General features: G+C 44.0%; 2 protein-coding genes across 5 annotated transcripts in view; one reads left to right on the forward strand and one right to left on the reverse strand.

Annotated features, from left to right (window-relative positions):
- Positions 1–16,434, forward strand: part of LOC125118504 (ribonuclease inhibitor-like) — a 43,665-nt gene extending 27,231 nt beyond the window's left edge. For 3 of the 4 annotated variants that reach the window (XM_047765073.1, XM_047765072.1, XM_047765075.1), the window contains exons 7-14: positions 5,211–5,381; positions 5,498–5,668; positions 7,704–7,883; positions 8,840–9,010; positions 9,119–9,289; positions 9,597–9,767; positions 9,886–10,056; positions 14,366–16,434. In XM_047765073.1, the coding sequence (XP_047621029.1) occupies positions 5,211–5,381; positions 5,498–5,668; positions 7,704–7,883; positions 8,840–9,010; positions 9,119–9,289; positions 9,597–9,767; positions 9,886–10,056; positions 14,366–14,447 (1,288 nt within the window). In that variant the 3' untranslated portion in view covers positions 14,448–16,434. The remainder of the gene's footprint in view (positions 1–5,210; positions 5,382–5,497; positions 5,669–7,703; positions 7,884–8,839; positions 9,011–9,118; positions 9,290–9,596; positions 9,768–9,885; positions 10,057–14,365) is intronic. The other variant, XM_047765074.1, reaches the window with a different exon arrangement.
- TEX13B (testis expressed 13B) lies at positions 1,877–3,137 on the reverse strand. The gene is made up of 2 exons (XM_047765657.1): positions 2,698–3,137; positions 1,877–2,579 (listed from the first exon to the last, which is right to left on the reverse strand). Exons 1-2 carry the CDS (start codon positions 3,135–3,137, stop codon positions 1,877–1,879), a joined length of 1,143 nt encoding a protein of 380 aa, XP_047621613.1.
- Positions 16,435–20,410: the final 3,976 nt, after the last annotated feature.

Raw genomic sequence — 20,410 nt, forward strand, 5'->3', positions numbered from 1 at the left:
CTGACTACTGCTAAGTACCTCACTGCCTCCATGGTCCCCAACCAGGGGCAAATCTGTTACCCAGTGGACACATGGCAATGTGTGGAGACATTTTTGGTTGTCACAGTTTTTGCAGGGGTAGGGTATGCTACTGGTACCTAGTGAGTAAAGGCCAGGGATTCTGCCAAACATCCCACATTGTACTGGACAGCCTCTTGCAACAGAATCATTCAACTTCGAGTTGGAAGTGCTGAGATTAGGAAACCCTACCCCAGAAGGATGTAAACCAGCCTAAGGATGTTTCTGACAAGTGAAGGCTAAGGGTCTTGCCCCAGTCTTGATAGTTGTTCACACCTGCCCCAACAGAAGACAGCCCAAAGTCACATCCAGCCACTGCAGAGAGGTACCAGGGCTGTGACAGCTTCAGTATCTAGGTCTGCCCCGAGTCGATGTCCAGGGCTCCTTCATTTGTCTCAGTCTGGCTCATCCTTCCTCCTGTGGGCTTAACCATACATTTAGCCCCCCTCAACACAGCTTACAGTCATCAGAGGGAGAGAGGCAGGCCATCCTCCCCCTTGTACCCCCTCTGCCTAGAAACCGATCTCCCACTGGGTTATGTGCTATTCCACATTTCTGAATTCATGAGGAGCTTTGTAGCCAGATTTCCCTCCCACTGTTTTCCTGGTGATAGTTTGGGGGAGAGAAATTCTCAGGATGGCACCATTTCTGGTCAGTGGTCTAGACCCGCAAACCCTGCAGGCACTATCAGTGGGTGACTCACCTCCTTGGCAGTGGCATGACTTCCCTGTTCAATCTGACTGTCCTAGTTCTGCCCCTTGGAGACTGGGAAGGATTCTGCTATCATGGGGCTGAACGATAGTGGTCCTCATGTGCAGCTGGTGTTGGCATCCTGTGTACGCAGCCCTGAGGGTTAACCCCAGGCCTGTTTTGACTGTTTCTCATGAAATAACTCACTCAGAAGATGAATGAGCTTCCTGTACAGTTCATTCCTGGAGACTCTTAGGATGCAGGAATCCCCACCGCCTGTCACTGCCTGATGCACCTCCTCAGCCAGTTCTGACATTTTCTTTGACACTCTGTGGTTTGCAACTGCTCTTCTGGTGCGTTTCTGACCTGCCAATAATTTGGTTTCCCAGAACAAGAACTCACTCAAGTTAGCCTAAAGAAAAGGGGATCTGTGTGATGTAGATTTTCAATCAGCACAACTGCAGGAAGTAGAAAAGTGGTTGGGTTTCCACACTCCATCACTGGGTCACAGGATTACCTCCCCTCTGCTTCTCTGTGCCTTTCTGCTCCCTGGGGCCTCACACTGCCATTCTCTAAGACACCTGCCCTCTGTAAAGCACACGTTTCTGCTCCTCCACGTCCATGACTGACCTTGGCCCCTACCCCAAATGACCCCACTGCTTCATTGCCCAACACCATCCTGACTATGGAATCTGCCTCTCTGTTTAGATTTTCTAGTGTGAGAATATGTTTGGCTCAGGATGGGTCAAATGTCCACTCCTGCTCCAAGAACCTACAGCCTAGTTGGAAGCGGGGAGGGAGGGGGAGGTGTTATATACATGGCTGCTCAGGTCCACCATATACTGGGGTTGGGGAGACACACACACACACACACACACACACACACACACAAAGCTGCAGCAGTTCTGGGGTGTTGAATGCTAATGCTCTGGAACACAAAGGAGGTTATTAAAACTCATCTCTCCTTGTCAATCCACACCCCCTCCCCCTCCCCTTGCCCCCCAAGCTCATAACCTTATTCTCCTACTGTTCCCCTCCCCCACCCCACCCCCCACCCGGCTTTCGCAACTCTCTCTGAACACTGAATTCCCATTGGGATATATTTCTGTTATGTTTTATATTTTTGAATTCACTGAGGGGTTTGCAGCCAGATACCCCTCCCACAGCGGAAGCAAACTTCCCTCCGTGAAAAATTCACAGCTTTACACCAAGGGCAGTCCCAGTCCCCTGGCCTGCGAAATACTGGAGGTCTTCTCTGCTGATGGGCATCAGAGTCTCTCCTGTCTCTCTGTGGTTCCTGAGGCTCTAGTCCGTGGGCCCCCATATCAGACCACAAGCTAATATCAAAGGGTCCCCAGTTGGGAGATGGAGCTGCTGCTGTGAACGTTGCTGTGAGTGGGGATGATGCGGGTGGGGATGGTGTGGATGCCTCTGAGAAGGGGAACAAGGGGCATGGGTAGGAGTATGTGAATGAGGCAGGGAGCTGGACAGTGAGGGGTTCCGGTGAGACTGTGGGCTCGGGCTTGAGGGTCTCGGGGAAATAAAACATGGCTGTGTCTGTTGACCCGAGATCTCCCTCCCTCTGCCTGCCAGAAGTGTAATCTTTCTGGTCCACAGCTCCGAGAAGCTGCATAAGGTTAAGGTCTTCACTCAGCTCCTCTGTTTCCGCCCTCTCCGCATCCTTGTGACTTCCTCCGCCTCCTGCGGCGCCGAAAGCAGTAGCAGTAGTAGCTGCGGTGCTGGCCTTCTCTCTCTCCTCACCTGCTCCTTCAGTTCCAGCGCCAGCGGCAGTGGCCAGGCCTGGTCCCTCTGCGACTGGCTCTGGCTGAGCCCTCAGCTCCTGGAGAGAAGAGGACGGAGTTGGGACCTGTTCTGGGGGCTGAGGGGGTGGCGGGGCGGGGGATGGGGCACAGACCGAGGGGTAATCTTACGGCCTGGAGGAGCTTCCACCTCAGGAGGTCCCGTTCTTTCTGCACCTCGGCCAGGCTGGTGTGGGCCAGCTGCAGGCGGAAGGCCGCCTCCTTGCGCTCCATCTCCAGTTGCGACGTGAGCAACTTCAGGTCTGAGGCCAAAGCCTGTGCGGCCGACTTGTGCAGTTTGGCGAAGTCGTGCAGCCACTGCACCCTGCGCCCGTGTAACTGGCCCTGCCTGCGGGCAAAGCGCACGCCCAGGGCCAGGCTGCCCCAGGCACAGGCCTCTTTGGCCTCGCTGGGCACCTCACTGGTCTCCAGGATGGCCCTGAGCTTGTCCTCCACCTCCTCCCAGGACAGGATTATATTATCCAGGTAGAACTCAGGGCCTTTCGCGTGCCTGGCCATCTTCTCGTTGATGAAGGCCACGACTGTGTGATGGTGGAACCCACCACTGGCGTCCTCGGGGTTCAGAGCCATGATGACGGAGGGCCTTTAGGGCTTGGCTGGCCCTGCGGGGATGAATCAACCTGTAGTACCATCTCACCTCATCTTGTTCTCCGCCTCCCACGTCACACGCTCTTAAAGACCATCTGACTGGCTTTCCCCGCCCCAGGACACCGCCCACCAGGCCTCACCTCCTGGCCAGTGACGAAGCAGGCCGGACACACCCGCCAGCCACGCCCAGTGGTACCTCTTTCTCCCGGAGGGCTCCGAAGAAAGAAAGTCTCTAGACCGCTCCTCAGTCTTTTACTTTCGGAATGTTCTAACTTCCAGAAACAGCGGGGGTGTGAGGGGTGCGCAAGGAAGATGGCCCTCTCTCCCAGGATATAAGGAAACTCCCTACACTGTTGATAGTCTTTGAAGGCGGGAAGAAGCAAGAGTGGTCAGAAAAGACTTAGAAGCAAGAATAAGAATCGCTTGTAATCAAGTACAAAAAAAATCCGACCCCCCCACCATAATGGTTTGTCCCACTCGCGGGTCCCGCCCCTCCTAGAGATGGAATATTCTAGAACCGGAAACAGTTCCCCACCCCACCCCCCATCTCTAAGGGCCTCAGCTACCCACCCCCCCTGCAGGAAGTAGGTGGAGCCAGAGTACAGCCTCACCCCTCATCACCCTGAGTGGTAACAAATCCTGGCCACATCCACTCCCAAAAAAGTGTCTTGAATCTCTCCATTTCCAGCCTTCTCCCTCCTTCCATTCGCCCCCCCCCCCGCCCCTCCGCAATTTCTTCCCTGGACCACTGAAGCCCTCTAATATCAGGTTTGTCTCCTTCCCTCCCTTGTCATCAGAGGGGTCCAGTCTTGTCTCTTTAAACTTCCAGTGGCTTTTTGAGCCCTAGAGGATAAGCCAGACAGCCCTCAGGCTGAGTACTACTACTTTGCCATTTACTGTATGACATTGTTCTGTAAGTTTTACCTATGGGCCTAAGTTGAGGACTGAATGACAAAGTGCATCTAAATTAGTAACGTTTTCTATGGTCTCATTTTTGTAAAATGTACAAATCGTGTGTGTGTGTGTGTGTGTGTGTGTATTTGCATATGTTTCCATCGTCTTGGAGAAAGGAGTGGGAGCATATACACCAGGCTTTTAATCTCTGGGATGTGGAGTTGGGGAAAAGTTTTCATCTTTTAAAAACAAATCTTTCTATGATTTAATTTGTCGCAGGGAACATATAATGCTATATATATGCATGCATTACAAATCTGGAAAGTTATATACTAAAGTTTTAACAGTGGTTATCTTTGGGTGATAGGGGTACAGTATTTGCTCAAAAAAAGTTATTCTTTGCATTTTCCTCTATTGCAAAAATTATTTATAGTAAGCATGTATGATGTATTTCCAAAATTTTTAAATATTTTTCTGATAATTTCTGATCATTGTAAATGATCTTTAGACACCTAAAAAGTAAATGTCTCCCTATAAACCAACCCTTCCCTCCAACCTGGAAGATAATCATTGTTAGTAGTTTGGTATATATCCTCCACTGTTTTAAAGTAGGTCATAGCAAATAATTGGAAGTTTCTCAAGTGAAGCATCTTCTTTCTTGCCTCCTGGCTTTTGCATAGGCTGCACCATGAGTGAATTGTCCCTCAGCCCCTCCCGCTGTCCTCACTTCCGTTCTCATCCACCCAACTTCGGTTCAATTTTTATTACCCTTTCACAGCAGCATTCAAGTATTTGCTCCTTTTATAAGTATTTCTCAATCTTTCAAACCCAGACCCCCACCCCCCACCCCCATGGCCCCTCCAAGCTAGGCTGAACTGTGTCACCACGATTCCTTGTGCATACTACTTGCAGTACTTTCCACATTGTATTATAAACCAATATTTCCTATTTTTCCCCGTTAAATGGGCATTCCTTGAGGGTAGAGTTTGAGTCTTAGTTATTTCTGTGTTTTAAGCATCTAGCACAGTGGTAAGTACTGAACAAATTAATTGTTGAATTAACTGAAATAATTCATTACATCAGTAAGGGGCCAACAGTACAGGTACCTTTAAAGGGGGTTCTATTTTCTTCTCTGAAATGCCTTTTTTTTTTCCCACACAGACTGATTTTCTGCCACCTCACATCTTCTTATGGCAGAGACCTCTCCTTAGTATTTGAAACCAACCAGTATCTGACAGATTTGGAATTTGTGAAAAATACCTTGGAAGATTCTGGAATGAAGCTTCTGTGTGAAGGACTAAAACAGCCAAACTGTATCTTACAGACATTGAGGTAACTGATAGCAGGAGAATTTGTTGTCTGTGTTAAGGGCATTTTTGGGGTCAATTTCTATTATGTTGGAGGAGAGTATGGAAAAGATAAGGATATCATTCTTTTGTTCTCTTAAGGTTGTACCGGTGCCTTATCCCTTCTGCTTCTTGTGGGGCGCTGGCAGCTGTTCTCAGCACCAATCAGTGGCTCACTGAGCTGGAATTTAGTGAAACAAAACTGGAAGCCTCAGCTTTGAAATTGCTCTGTGAAGGCTTAAAGGATCCAAATTGCAAAGTACAGAAGCTCAAGTAAGTTGTCGCTATTAGTTTCCATACTGCAACAACAACAGAAATTTAAAATAAGATACCCAAGATGGGTATTTGGATCATAATGTGCCTGATCCAAACACATTTCAAGGAGTCATGGAGAGAAAGAATAAAAGTGGCAATAACCTTAATGACAATAATGATAACCCACACTTACTGAGCAATTACTTTGTGCTAAGCATTGTGCTGAGTGCTTTGTATACATAATTTCCTTTAATCTGCATAAGAGCTCTGAGAGATTCCAATTACTATCCCCATTTTAGCAGATGAGGAAGCAGAAACACAAGGTCATAAGGCTAAGTAACATGGCAAAGGCACAATTAGAAACTGAGATGTGTCTGACTTCAAAATCTATGTAATGACCTTCATAAAAAATGTATCATATATGTATTAGTCAAGGTTCTTCAGAGAAACAGAACCTAGAAGATGTGTACAAACATAGAAAGAGATTTATTTTAAGGAATTGGCTTATATGGATTATGGTAGCTATCAAGTTCAGTATCTGCAAGGTAGGCCGGCAGAATGGAGAAGGGGAAGAGCCAGTGTTGCAGTTCAAGTACAAAGACAGTCTCCTGACAGAATTACCTCTTCTTCCTGAGAGGTCAGTTTTTTTTTTCCTATTAAAATTTCAACTGATTGGATGAGGCTGATCTGCATTCTGCTCAGCGGGTTAAGGATTCAGTGTTGCCATGAGCTGTGGTGTACTGACCTCATCTAAAATTAGAAACATCTAGAATAATGTTTGACCAAATATCTGGGTACCATGACCTAGCCAACTTGACACATAAAGTTAACAATCACAGCATATATGTGGGGTTTCCTAAAGCAAAACTCGCCAGCATTAAAGCTTTCTTTATTGAAAAAAAGTTTTATTGAATTATAGTTGATTTACGATGTTGTGATAATTTCTGCTATACAACAAAGTAATTCAGTTATGCATATATATAAATACATATTAAAGCTTTCTCAATCCCCTTTGAAACATCATTTTTTTTTTTTGCAAAATGACTCTATTTAAAATTTCTAAATTGGAGAGATATAGCTACATGTTCTTATTAGCTCTATTCAAGACTAAGTTTGGAGCTTGTTAACTCAAGAGAAAATTGAGAACTCAGAGGTTGTAGTATAAATCATATAAATTCTTGAAAGTGATGGAAGAAAAAGTTGATGGGAAATTGTTCAAGGAATTGGACTACTTAATATGGAGAAACAAAGACTGAGAAGTCAAGAAGGTAAAAAAAACACTCTTTGTGCCAAAGAAGAAATATTATATGGATGATGGTGATGAGCTGGGTCTCTCTAAAGATGGCAGATTAATTCATAAAGAACTTAGAGGGAGTTCCATCTTGGCTCAGTGGAAAACGAATCCGACTTGTATCCATGAGGATTAGGGTTCAATCTCTGGCCTCGCTCAGTGGGTTGGGCATCCGGTGTTGCCATGAACTGTGGTGTAGGTCGCAGACATGGCTCGGGTCCCATGTTGCTGTGGCTGTGGCGTAGGCCGGCAACTGTAGCTCTGATTCGACCCCTAGCCTGGGAACTTCCCTATGCCGCTAGTGCGGCCCCAAAAAACAAACAAACAAAAAGAACTAAGGTAAGAGGAAAGGAAAGGAAAGATCTTTTGACTATAAAACGTATTAAGAAGGATTAAGGATTATAAATCATATTAAGGATGATATATCTCTTCGCCCCCTGGATTTGAAAGAAGATATTGAATAGAGTGCTAACATTAATTCAGGGAATTAAAATGAGATTAGGTCATGTTGGTATTTCCTCCCAATTCTTTATTTTGGGGGTGGCAGTCAACATTTTTTGAGTTCTCATTGGGGAACACAGTGTTGTGGGAGCAATGTACAAGTCCTTCCCACGTATAAAAGGGGGCTGTGATATATTCAGGGTTGGGGATCTTATGTGGAGGGACCTTTATTTTCTATGTTCATGATGTTTTGTGGGATAGGGAGTGAGTAGGATGATAAAGTGGCCAATTCAGTGTCTGTTCATCTTTCTTTCTTGCCAGGTTGTGTGCTAGCTTTCTCCCTGGAAGCTCAGAGGCTGTTTGCAAATATCTTGCCTCTGTTCTCATTTGTAATCCAAACCTCACTGAGCTGGACCTGAGTGAAAATCCCCTGGGGGACACAGGGGTGAAGTATCTCTGTGAGGGTCTCAGACATTCCAACTGTAAAGTGGAGAAACTAGAGTAAGTTTTTAGAACTAACTGGCATCATCTCATGCCTATTGAACTTATTAAATGCCTGCTATATGCCAGGAGTTATGCTTGGTGCCTGCCAAAAGTTATTTCACATAATTCACTCCCTGCAATAACTATATAGGGTGGGTTTTCTTTTTCTTTTTTCTTTTTTCTTTTTTTTTTTCTTTTTTGGTCTTTTTTAGGGCTGCACCCATGGCTTATGGAGGTTCCCAGGCTAGGGGTCGAATTGGAGCTGTGCTGCTGACCTATGCCGCAGCCACAGCAACACCAGATCCGAGCTGCATCTGCAACGTACACCACAGCTCATGGCAACACTGAATCCTTAACCCGCTGAGCGAGGCCAGGGATCGAACCTTCATCCTCATGGATGCTAGTCAGATTCATTTCCACTGAGCCACGACAGGAACTCCAAGGTGGGTTTTCTTATCCCCATTGTACAGGTGAGGAAACTTTGAGGATGGTAGGGGGGAAGTGACATCACTAAAAACTGGTATAGCCAAGAAGTGACTCCATAGTCAGTCTCCATATCCTGTGCTCTTTCCAGTATGCTACCATCCTTCGTGTTTGCAGGAATGATGCTAATTAAATATTAACTCTGTAAAGAATGCCTACTGTGTACACAACACTGGGCTAAATGTGAATGGAGTTACTAGATGGACTACAAGTGACAGGGCTGCCCTTAAGGACACACAGTTGGAGAGCAACACAGTTCAGTGTGTAATCAAATGTCTAAGACTGTAGAATCACTTAAATGCCAGATGAGCCCAGGGAAAGAGAAGAGGTCACTATGGGCTGGAGACCTCAGAGGAGACTCTGTGTAGGTGGTGGCCCAGGAACTGGAAGTTGAAGAATGGCCAGGACTTAGCTAAATGGGGAGGCTGGGAGAACATTCCAGGAAGCTAAATGACAGCAGTGGCTGATTTTCCTTCTTTGTCTCTGGGTAGCTTGAGCACATGTTCCCTGACAGATGCTAGCTGTGTGGAGCTCTCTTCTTTCTTGCAAGTGAGTCAGACTTTAAAAGAGCTGTTTGTGTTTGCCAATGCCCTTGGGGACACAGGAGTACAGCATCTCTGTGAAGGTCTGCACCATCCGAGTGATACAATCCAGAATCTTGTGTAAGTGGCTGCTTGTCTTTGTCCTTTTCATGGGCCTTGGCATTTGAAGTTCAGTAGAACTCCCTGCTGCTATGGTTAACAGCCACCTTGGTGTCCCCATCCCTCCAGGCTATCGGAATGTTCCCTCTCTGCAGCTTGTTGTGAGTCCCTGGCCCAAGTCCTGAGCTCCACCCGGAGCCTGACAAGGCTGCTTCTAATTAATAACAAAATTGAAGATTTGGGACTGAAATTGCTGTGTGAAGGATTAAAACAGCCTGACTGTCAGTTAAAGGATTTGTCGTAAGTATCATGGACAGTAGCCACAGGCAGAGTTTCTTGATGTTTCAGCAACTCCCAAAATAAAATGATTATTTTTTGGCCTGGTGATACAGTCTCCAAGGAAACAATAAATGAAGGTCCAAAAAATTTAGGGGGAATAAATCATCCCCTCTTCACAATCTCTGCTTGGCCCTGGCCCAAGGGATTTTTTTTTTTTTATGTGACACTTTGATTTTCTAACAGGTTTCTCTAGTGGGTAAACCCAAAATGTAAAGTGACCCAGTGCAGATGAAATGATACCAGCCTTCTCTACCTTATTTTCTGGCAGACTGTGGACCTGTCACCTGACTGGAGAGTGTTGTCAGGATTTGTGCGATGCACTGTATACCAATGAACACCTGAGAGTCCTTGACCTCAGTGACAATGCCTTAGGGGATGAGGGTATGCAGGTGCTGTGCGAAGGGCTGAAACACCCCTCCTGCAAGCTGCAGACCTTGTGGTAAGTGCATAGGGACTCTGTCCATTGGGCTCTTGTTCCAGTCTATATATGAAAAGGAGGGTCATTACAGAACTTGGGGTAAAACCAATTTCTTTCTCGAACACCCAATCTCCCATAGGCTAGCAGAATGTCATCTCACAGATGTGTGCTGTGGAGCCCTCGCTTCTGTCCTCAAGAGAAATGAGAACCTAACGTTGCTAGACTTAAGTGGAAATGACCTCAAGGATTTTGGAGTTCAAATGCTCTGTGATGCACTGATTGATCCCAAATGTAGACTACAGACGTTCTAGTAAGTTATTGGGTGGAGGGTGTGAGGGAGGGAGAGGATCAGGACAGGCATGTTGAATTTGAACATAGCCATTGCAGTGAGAAAAGAAGAAAAACTGAGGGCAGGCCATGCCTAGGCAAAATAATCAAAGTAAGTGAAAGTTCCAGTAGGCCTTTTCCTTGGGTGCAAGGGCAGGGAGAGAGGTAAGAGAACAGGCAGTACTGGATCTCGCTGCTAAGAAACACAACATGGTGGAGGAAAAAGAGTGCCAGATCCTGGTTCTGCTAGGTCTGTCTTAAATACAGGGTCTAGCATCTAGTAGCTATATGGCCATGCTTACTTAACATCTCTGAACTTTGGTATCCTTGTTTATAAAATGGAGCTAACAGGAGTAGTACCTGATTGCCTGGTGTTAGCATGGGGATTGTATGAAGTGAGGTATTAATTATGAATATACAGCGCTGGGCATATAGGAAGTACTCCATAAATGGAAATACCCTTGGCACATAGGAAGTACTCCGTAAGGGTGTTAGACCCTTTCCCTTTCTTCTTCTAACAACTGCTAGAGGGCTTTATGTTTACATTTTGAGAGTCTTCAGGACTCAGGGGGATGACGTTGTTATAGAATTACAATTACAGAAAGTAGAGGTCTTCACCCTTTCCCGTCAATATCCATCTGCCAACTCAGCAGGCTGGCCTAACACACAAAGTAATTCTTAATTAGGTTATAGCTATGCTCTGTTGGCAGCCAACCAGTGGCCAAATGGCCATTTATTTCTGGCATTCAGAATTGGAACACATAATGGAAAATGAAGGCCGAGTGCAAAAATTCCACATTCCAAAGCCAATTTGATGGATTGAAGCGTAAATGAAAATAGCATAAAGGCCTGATTACAAGTCTGGCTGAAACAGAAGCTGGTTCTCTACTAGCACAGTGAAGTCTGTTAGTTTCAAAGGCTTGAGAGTGTGGTGATTACTGCCCAGGAAGAGGGAATTATTCACAACATAATAAGTCTGAGGGGTTTAGGGACCTCCATGGTGTCTTTCTAAGAAAAAGGTGACTGGAGCCTGTATTGTCAACAGGTTGAAATAAACTGAATGATCAATCCTAATGTTTCTTTAAATATAGAGTAATTTACTGTGGTAGCACTCCCTAGTGTGTATGCTTCAGCAAAGGTCCTAAATAACATCATGGAAAAATTATTTTGTGATGGCATGCCATCATTTGTTTTTTTAGTGTAAATTGTGGTACTGTTTCCTATTTCTCTTGCCTTTTGTCTTTTAACCAATGTCCTTCCATCGTGCTTTCAGGCCAACCTTCAAATCTTTATAACTCGTCAATCTATGAGTTGGTAACAGTGTGCAGTAATAGCTCAGAATACAAAACAAAGGACACACGCACAGAATAGACACCATTCACTGACCTCAAATAAATTTTAAACATTAGAGTGTGTATTACACAGACAACACTGGAGTTTCCGTTGTGGCTCAGTGGTAATGAACCCAACTAGTATCCATGAGGATGGGGGTTCAATCCCTGGCCCCACTCAGTGGGTTAAAGGATCCAGCTATAGTGTAGGTTGCAGATGTGGCTCACATCTGTTGTTGCTGTGGCTGTGGTGTAAGCCAGCAGCTGCAGCTCTAATTTGGCCCCTAGCCTGGAAGCTTCCATATGCTGCAGGTATGGCCTAAAAAAGACAAAAAAAAAAAAAGAGACAGACAACGCTGTAATCAATAGAAATATGTACTTACCCAGGTAAGATGAGAGGAAACTGTGGATCATTTAATGTGGTGATGAGCTAGAGAGGGGGTAAATCCAGGAGAACCTCCTAAAAGGGGAGTTTTGTTTGGAAAGGGAAAGGCTGAAGGAGGAAGGTTGTTTTCTAAGAGCTGCTTGAGTGTGAGGTCTGAATCTTATTCCTCATTGAATTTTCCCCTATAAACTTTCTGGCTCAGTGCTTTGCATTTAGTAAATACATGCGGTAAATCAGTTAGTAATTTAGAGCATCTGGGGGCAAGGCGAGGCGACAGTTAATGATGTGTTCAATAAAGACTAGGTGTCTAGACAGTCATAAGATTGAGGGGAAAAGGTTGTGGCCTTAGAGTGACAATGCTCACCTTTGCTCATTCCATAAGCACTTTCTGAATACCTACTATGTGCTAGGGAGATGTACCAGGTCCTGGGAGATAAGAATGAATGACATGAGACACGATCCGTATTCTTCAGGGACCAGTAGGCCTAGTGGTAGAACAGGCACATTAAACTGATGAATGCAATGGGGTAATCACAAGGTCTTAAGGGAACCATGGCAGAAGACAACTCACTCAGCCCAAGAGGCTCATGGGAAGATTCTTGGGGGAAGGGCCGTCTGAGTTGAGTCTCAGGACTGTAGCCATGGAAATAGGGGTAAGGGTGGAGAAGGCTGGTCCATGCTTGGGACATAGCATGAACAAAGGTAGACAGGCAGTAAAGAGCATGTTTTTTGGTACTAGATGGGGATAGAGGTGGGAAATCTCCAAGAAGTTTTCTATTGTTGGAGCATAAAGTGCAAAGCAAGAGTGTCAGAAAATGAGCCTGGGGGGGTTGGCAAGGCCTCGTATGCCATGTGTAATTAGTAAGCTCTGTTTGTAGAATCCTGGGAGCACATTTAGCCACCACTCTTTTCTTTCTCATACCTGGGTAATAGTACATTTGGGGACCTTTGCTCACCTTCCCAAAACTAGTCCCAAGATGGAGCATTTTGCTTCCAAAGCTGGTTGGAGAACTAGTCCACTGTTGTTGCTGTTTCTCACTGCCACATGGGCCTCATCTTGACAGCTGATCCTACCCTTTCCCATAGAAGCTTAGTGCCTGGACAGTGATGCCTTGACTGGTCCTGATCCCATCCAGTCCTGCATGCAGTTTCATTATACTTGGACTCCAAGGTTGTGCATATCTTAGTGCACAAAAAATATGCAGTCTTTCTTTTCTAAAGTGCCATATGTGTCAGGGTCGCTGGGTCTAGAAGAGCTCCTTGAATCAGCCACAGGTATATTATGTGTGAAACCAGTCTTTGCTCACAAAGATGTAGGCCCCTGAGTTGAGTCAGGGACCCCACTTAAGCCTTCCTCTTTCTTGAAGATAATTGTATTTTTGGTGCCTTGGTGCTTTTCCCAAGCACTAGGCCTTGGATAAAGCCCCCTGACACTTTCCAAATTCTAAATTTAGAAAGAAGGGGTTGTGAATAACTGGTTTCTCAATGCCGAGAAGACCTCCAGGCTTCCTAAGCATATTGGCCTACCTCTTCCCTAGCAATGAGTTCTGCATGGCAGGAGATAAACAGCTTTTGCTAAGTCATTCAAAAAAAATTCCATAGGTCTTGTTATTCTTCCATGGTATTAAATGTTTACTTACTGTACAGTTGTATAACTATCAGGGCTACTCATTTCACTTTGCTAGATAAAGATTAGCTTCTAGCCATTAAAAACTAAAAACTACCTCACTACACACTTGAGTTGGTACCTTCTTTTGCAGTCAGTAGGTTTTAATCAGGGACACACATGTGGAATTTGAAGTGCCTGTAGGACACTGGGAAGTTTCCTAGTAGGTAGATGGTTGGACATAGGAGTGTTCTCCAGAGGTGATAGCTGAAGCCATGGCAGTGGATGATATCCTCTAGGGAGAGTGAAAAGAGAAGAACCTCTGAGGAACTTCTCTGGGGAATTAGTCGTGGGCAATAACAACTTTTAAGAGGTGGGTATGGAAAGGATAAGCCACGGAGAAAACTAGGGGAGAAAAGGGTCTTGGAAGCTATGGAAAAAGTGAGTTTCAAGGAAAAATTGTATGAAATGCAGCAGAGAGTTCCAAAGTGATGAGTACTGAAATGCGTCCTTTGGGTTTAGTAATTAGGAGGCCACAGATGAACTTATTAAGGGCCGTTGAGTGGTGTGATGGGGCTGGAAACCAGATTGCAGTGACTTGAGATGAGAGATAGGGAAGTGTAGAAGGAATGGAGATTCGTTTTTCAAGGTGTTTGTGAAAAAGAGAAGAAATGCGGGTGTCGTAGATGGGTGGTGGTGTTTTTTTCTTTTTTGTCTTATTTTAGGACAGGCAACTTTACAAACTGAGAGAATGGAGTCCATAGAGAGGGAGAGATTATAGGTACAGGAGTGGGAACTAACTCCAAGGGAAGGAGTTAAGGCTGAGGGAGGAGGAAGATACCCAAGTGGAGAGAGTAACTGAGTCGTGCCGTGGAGCAGGTATGAATGGGAGTCTTATCCTTGAGAACAGGAAAGTTACTGAAGACATCTGTTGGCTTGACTTGACACAAGATTCTTTTCATTTTCATAGCATTGACACGGATCATTTACATGAAGAAACATTCAGAAAAATAGAAGCTTTAAAAATGAGCAAGCCTGGAATCACCTGGTAGTTTCCAAGGAGAACCCCTGAATCAGCTGCATATAGACCTCCTCTGTCTGGCACCATCTCTAACAGTTGTGCAGTATTCTTGTTCCAAACCTGTTAATCTTTGCTGAGGACGCTAGTGGCAAACAAGCAGTGATTGCTATTTCTTACATAGAACCATCCGCTAAATAGGATGTAAGAGGTGGAAGCACCTTAGTTGAAATGTCTTCAGCAATAATACCTTACATTCATATATTGTGTTACAATGTTTACTATGTTTTCACCCAAACCTTTCAAGGTGGAAAGATGAGGCTCAGAGAGGTTGCGACAAGCTCCAAGTCACACAGCTCATTACTGGGAGAGTTGGGACTGACATCCAGCCAGGTTTCCCAGTACTCAGACCAGGCAGGGAAACAATTTAAAAAACATATGTGAACGAGTCCACCTAAAGAAACAAAATACTTGAAATCATTAAAGGACACGAGGATGTACAAACACACATGTTATCTCTCATGGTGCTGATTTTAAGTAAAACTGTAATTCACAAAATAGAGAGCAGTGAGTTGGATTAATAGGGAAAGGCTTCAAAGAGGTGAGACTTGATGGGGTTGGCGGGAAGATACACTGGCCAGTGGCTGTAAGACTGCAGGCAGAAGGGCTATGTTTGTGAACAGCTCACCAAAAGTGCCTAGGGAGAGAACTATTTGCATTGGAGTTTCTTGAGCTGCCACGATATCCATATCCTAGGCTCCTGACGGTGCTTTCCAGTGTCCAGGCTCAACTCCCTTTCTGAACTGTTAATACCTCCCCTATATGTGTGTTCTTGTTCGTGGACTTTTATGACTCACTCCTCATCCCTGACAGTGTATTACATAGCCTAGCATGGATCCTCCATGACCCCATGTTTCTTTCTCTGCCTGGCTTCCACAAAACACCAGATGAGATGGTGGAGAAAGAGAATGCTAGGCAAAGAAAATAGCCCAGAGCCTGTGAAATAGGAGCGATTGTGCCGTGGGACCTGCAGAAAAGAAGGCTGATCCGATTAAAGTGTAGAGCTTTACTACTTACTAGTTGTGTGTCCCTGGATAAGTTACTTGGATTCTTGGAGCCTCCATTTTCTCATCTATAAAATGGAGGTAAATTGATTTTACCTTTTCAGGGCTATTGTTCTCAACATGGTGCCTACCCCACAGTAGGTACTGATTAGTGGTAGCTGTTTTATATGAGTATGTACCTATAATATAACTCAGCTGTGTAGTCTTTGAGTTCCCAGAGTTTCTTGCTGTGTGGTCAGTGTGAACTGTGCATTTGAACTAAATGTGTGTGCCAGAGGCGATGAATCTAGTGGGGGAAGAGACACACAGTGGGAAGCTATTGCAGGTGAGAGGTCCAGCTGCTCCATGTCCTCATCCATCATCGGATATTGTTCCCTGCTGCCCTGGGAGATTGTAACTCTCAGTTAGGAGACCAGGTCTGACCTGAGAAGAATGGTCAAGGTAGCAGTTTGTTTCCCATTTTCTCAAGTTGTTCTTTCCCTTTGGTTATTTAACACTTATTTATTGAGGATTTATTGTGTGCCAGGTTTTGTGTTAAGTTTTGGCTTTACAGAGATGAATATGCCTTTTCCTGTGCGCTTTGCCTACCATGTTCTCTGATTGCCTTGGTGTCTCTGTCAGTCTGGTGAACATCTGCCAAAACTCAGTCACATTAGGAACTCGAAAGATATAATGTTAAATGAAAAACTGCAGAACTCTGTGTGTGCGTGTCCTGTGTGTGTGTCAAAAGGATAAATATGCGTGTGTATTTATGTGTCCAGAATGTGTAAGGAAGGATTTATACAAGAAATTGCTAATAGGAGTTACTGCTGACAAGAGGAAGCAGGCAAGCAGGGGTCTTGGGAGAACAGGAAAGGAACTTTTCATTTTCATCTATAGCCCTCTATTCTACTTGATGTTTTTAACATGTGCATGTATTACTTTTATAATTAATAAATTTTGTTGTTAAAAATTAAACTCATTCATACTGAGGAGTTATTTTCATTCTTTTAAAACATGACAATTTAGAAGAAAATACAGGGGAAGCATTTCTAAACAGGTTGTAAAAACCCAAGGGAAAAGATTTGACAACATCAAAATTGCGTTGCTGTGGCTCTGGCGTAGGCCGGCGGCTACAGCTCCGATTGGACCCCTAGCCTGGGAACCTCCATATGCTGCGGGAGCGGCCCAAAGAAATAGCAAAAAGACAAAAAAATAAAAATAAATAAAAATAAATAAAAATCTCTTATGAAGTTCTCCTGTGGCACGGTGGGTTAAGGATCTGGCATTGTCATTGCAGTGGCTTGGGTTGCCGCTGTGCACAGACTTGATACCTGGCCTGGGAACTTCCACATGCTCCAGATGTGGCCAAACAGAAACTCTGTATTAAAAAATCATCTTAAATAAAATTAAGAGACTACTGATAACATTAAAAGACTATTGATAAACCAGAGGAATATATTTGGCACTTGTATAAAGACAAGACTAATGTCTGTGTCTATATATATAGTAACAAATGTCCAAATAACAAATTGGTGTGAAAAACACGGAGGACTTCTACTCACAGCAATGATGAAGTAACAGTAGATTTACCTTCTCACATTAACAATTCAAAAAAGGGACAAAATATGGGAAACAGTTTCCAGACATTGGATAACAGGCAGAGTTGGGACAGATTAAAAAATAAGATGGTAATTTTAAACAGAACCATATTAGTAGTCATAGTAAAGTTAATGGTCTCAGAGCAACCCAATTCAAAGGCTGAGATTAGAAGAATGGAAAAAAAAATTTTTAACGACTCAACCTATGCTACCTATAGATAACCCACTTTAAATATAAAAACACAAATAAGTTAAACATAAAAGATAGGGAAAAGGTACACCATGGTAACATTAATTTTTAAAAAGCTAGAGTGCCTGTATCATTATCCAAGAACATAGATTGCAAAGCAAAGACTATTAACAGAGATAAAGAAGGCCGTTTCATCATAATAAAGTGGGAGTTCCTGTTGTGGCGCAGCAGAAATGAATCTGGTATCCATGAGGACTCGGGTTTGATCCCTGGCCTCACTCAGTGGATCGGGGATCTGGTGTTGCTGTGGTGAGCTGTGGTGTAGGTCAGCTGTGGCTCAGATCCCATGTTGCTGTGATTGTGGTGTAGGCCGGCAGCTACAGCTCTGATCAGACCCTAGCCTGGGAACTTCCATATGCCACGAGTGCGGCCCTAAAAAGCAAAATAATAATAATAATAATAATAATAATAATAATAATAATGTGGTTAATTCATCTTGAGGACATAACAGTCCTAAATATATATGCATCTTAATAACAAATTCAAAATGCAAGAAGCAAAAACTGAACAAGGAGAAATAGACAAATCCACAATTTTGGTCAGATACTTCAACATAATTCTCAATAATGGATAGACCAAAAAGACAGAGGATAAAAATATAGAAAATCTGCATAACACCAATAATATATTTGACCTAATTGATATCTGTGTAACACTTAACCCAACAACAGCAGAAAACATTCTTTACAAGTCTTCATTGAACACTTAGCCAGAATAGACCATACCTAGATCATATAATAAGTCTCAATAAAGAAAGTTAAAGGATTCAATTCATACAAAGTGTGTTCTCTGACCACAATGGAGTTAAATTAAAAAGTCAGTAAAAGGATATATGGAAAAGCCTCCAAATATTTGGAAAAATAATCACATCCTTCTAAATAATACATGGCTGAAGAGTAAGTCTTAGGCAAATTAGGAAGTTAAAAAGAATTAAAATGAAAACATGATCCATACAAATTTGTGGGATATAGCTAACACAGTACTTAGATGGAAATCTATATTCTAACTGCTATTTTAGGAAAGAAAGTTTTTAGATTAGTGACCACAAGAAATTAGGAAAGGAGATCAAACTTAAACAGAAAAAGGAAATAAAGATAAGAGCATAATACACTCATACTGTATAATTCCATTTTATAAAATTCTAGGAAATGGAAAGTATTCTAGTGTCAGCAGATTGGTGGTTATCTAGTGACAGTGGTGAAGAGGAAGGGATGAATTATAAAGGTGCACGAGAAAACTTGTGTGTGTGATAGATATATTTACCTTGTTTGTATGATGATTTCAGTCAAAGCTCATCAAATTGTCTTTTTCTTTTTGTCTTTTGAGGGCCACATATGGAGGTTCCCAGTCTAGGGGTCTAAATCAGGGCTGTAGCCGCCGGCCTACGCCACAACCACAGCAACACAGGATCTGAGCCAAGTCTGCAACCTACATCACAGCTCACGGCAATGCCGGATCATTAACCCACTGAGAAAGGCCAGGGATCGAACCCACAACCTCATGGTTCCTAGTCGGATTCGTTAACCACTGCGCCACGACGGGAACTCCAAATTGTACTCTTAAAATATATCCATCTTGTTGTATGTGAATTATACCTTAGTAGAGCTGTAAACACATATATGCATACAAAGACACACAAACCTGTCTGGAAGAGTCATTTAAGAGCATCGTTTGTCTAAGCTCCTTATGCCACAGATAAGGAACCTAGGATCCAAACAAGTCAAGGAAGTCAAGGTCACACAGCCTATTCATGATAAGACTAGAATTAGAATTTAAGTGTCCTTATTCCTGGTTTTGCTCATCTTAGTATATATACTAAAGGCGGAACTCGGATCAAAGGAATATGTTGCAAACGGTTGGTTTTCAGTCTTGCATGGCATACCAGTACATGATGCAAAGGGGCAGGTTCTTTCAGTGATGTACTGGAACTGGCTCATACTGACTGGTGAAAAGTTGATGGTTACATTTTTAGGAATTTTGCAAGTCAGTTGTTAAAGCCATTATTTAAAAATTCATATGATACAAACTTATAATTAAATAAGTTTTATTAAAGGTAATAAATATTCTAAACTCATAACTTCCTAATTATTTTTATCACATTTTACTATCATCTGTGGTCTTTTTTTTTTTTCCTTTTTGGCCATCCTGAGGCATATGTAACTCCTGGGCCAGGAATCAGGCCTAAGCCGTGGCTGCAGCAATGCCAGATCCTTAACCCATTGTGCCAGGCAAGGGATCTAACCTATGTCTCAGCACTCCCTAGACACTGCCAATCCGGTTGTGCCACAGTGTGAACTCCTCATCTGTTCTCTTGAGGTTATTCACATCTTTGTATTTGTGTAGTGGAAATGTTAAATAATGATGTTCTACCCTGCCTTTCTTTGGTAGCTTGACGTTGGCCATAGTGGGAGTGTTTACAAACAGAAATTGGGAAATGCTGTCTAAGGACCTCCCTCTGCCCCTCCCTCTCCTCCTCTCCCTCCCCCTCCTCCCTCTCCTCCTCCTCCCCCTCCTCCTCTCTGTCCCTCTCCTCCTCCCTCCTCTCCCCCTCCCTCTCCCCCTCCCTCTCCTCCTCCCTCTCCCCCTCCCTCTCCCCCTCCCTCTCCCCCTCCCTCTCCTCCTCCCTCTCTTCCTCCCTCTCCTCCCCCTCCCTCTCCTCCTCCCCCTCCCTCTCCTCCTCCCCCTGGTCAAAAATCTACCAGCACATTTCTGCCTTACAGTGTCACTTGCCCTGCCATTCAAGGCTGTCCTGGAAGGCAACCATCAGTACCTAAGGTCATGAAGGGCAGTCAATAAATGTTTGAGGGCAACTAACCATCCCAGTTTGTCCAGGACTCTCTTGATTCCTGAACATTCCAGGAGACTCTTCAGTCTTGAGCAAGCCATGATAGTTAATCACCCTGGTGTTTATACATTTTTTTAAAAAAGGCACCAAGTGAATAAATTAACCGAAAGCTCTCTCTGTTCTTGGGAAAATAGCCCAACTATATCTCTTTCTGGGAGATAACTAGTGGCACATTTGTGCATAAAGCTCCACATATTACATAATCTTAGTAGTAGCCAGAGGAAAGATGGGACCTTACATGTGGTGGGTGTTCAGAAA

Source organism: Phacochoerus africanus, chromosome X (genome assembly GCF_016906955.1).
Source record: "Phacochoerus africanus isolate WHEZ1 chromosome X, ROS_Pafr_v1, whole genome shotgun sequence".
NCBI lineage: Eukaryota > Metazoa > Chordata > Mammalia > Artiodactyla > Suidae > Phacochoerus > Phacochoerus africanus.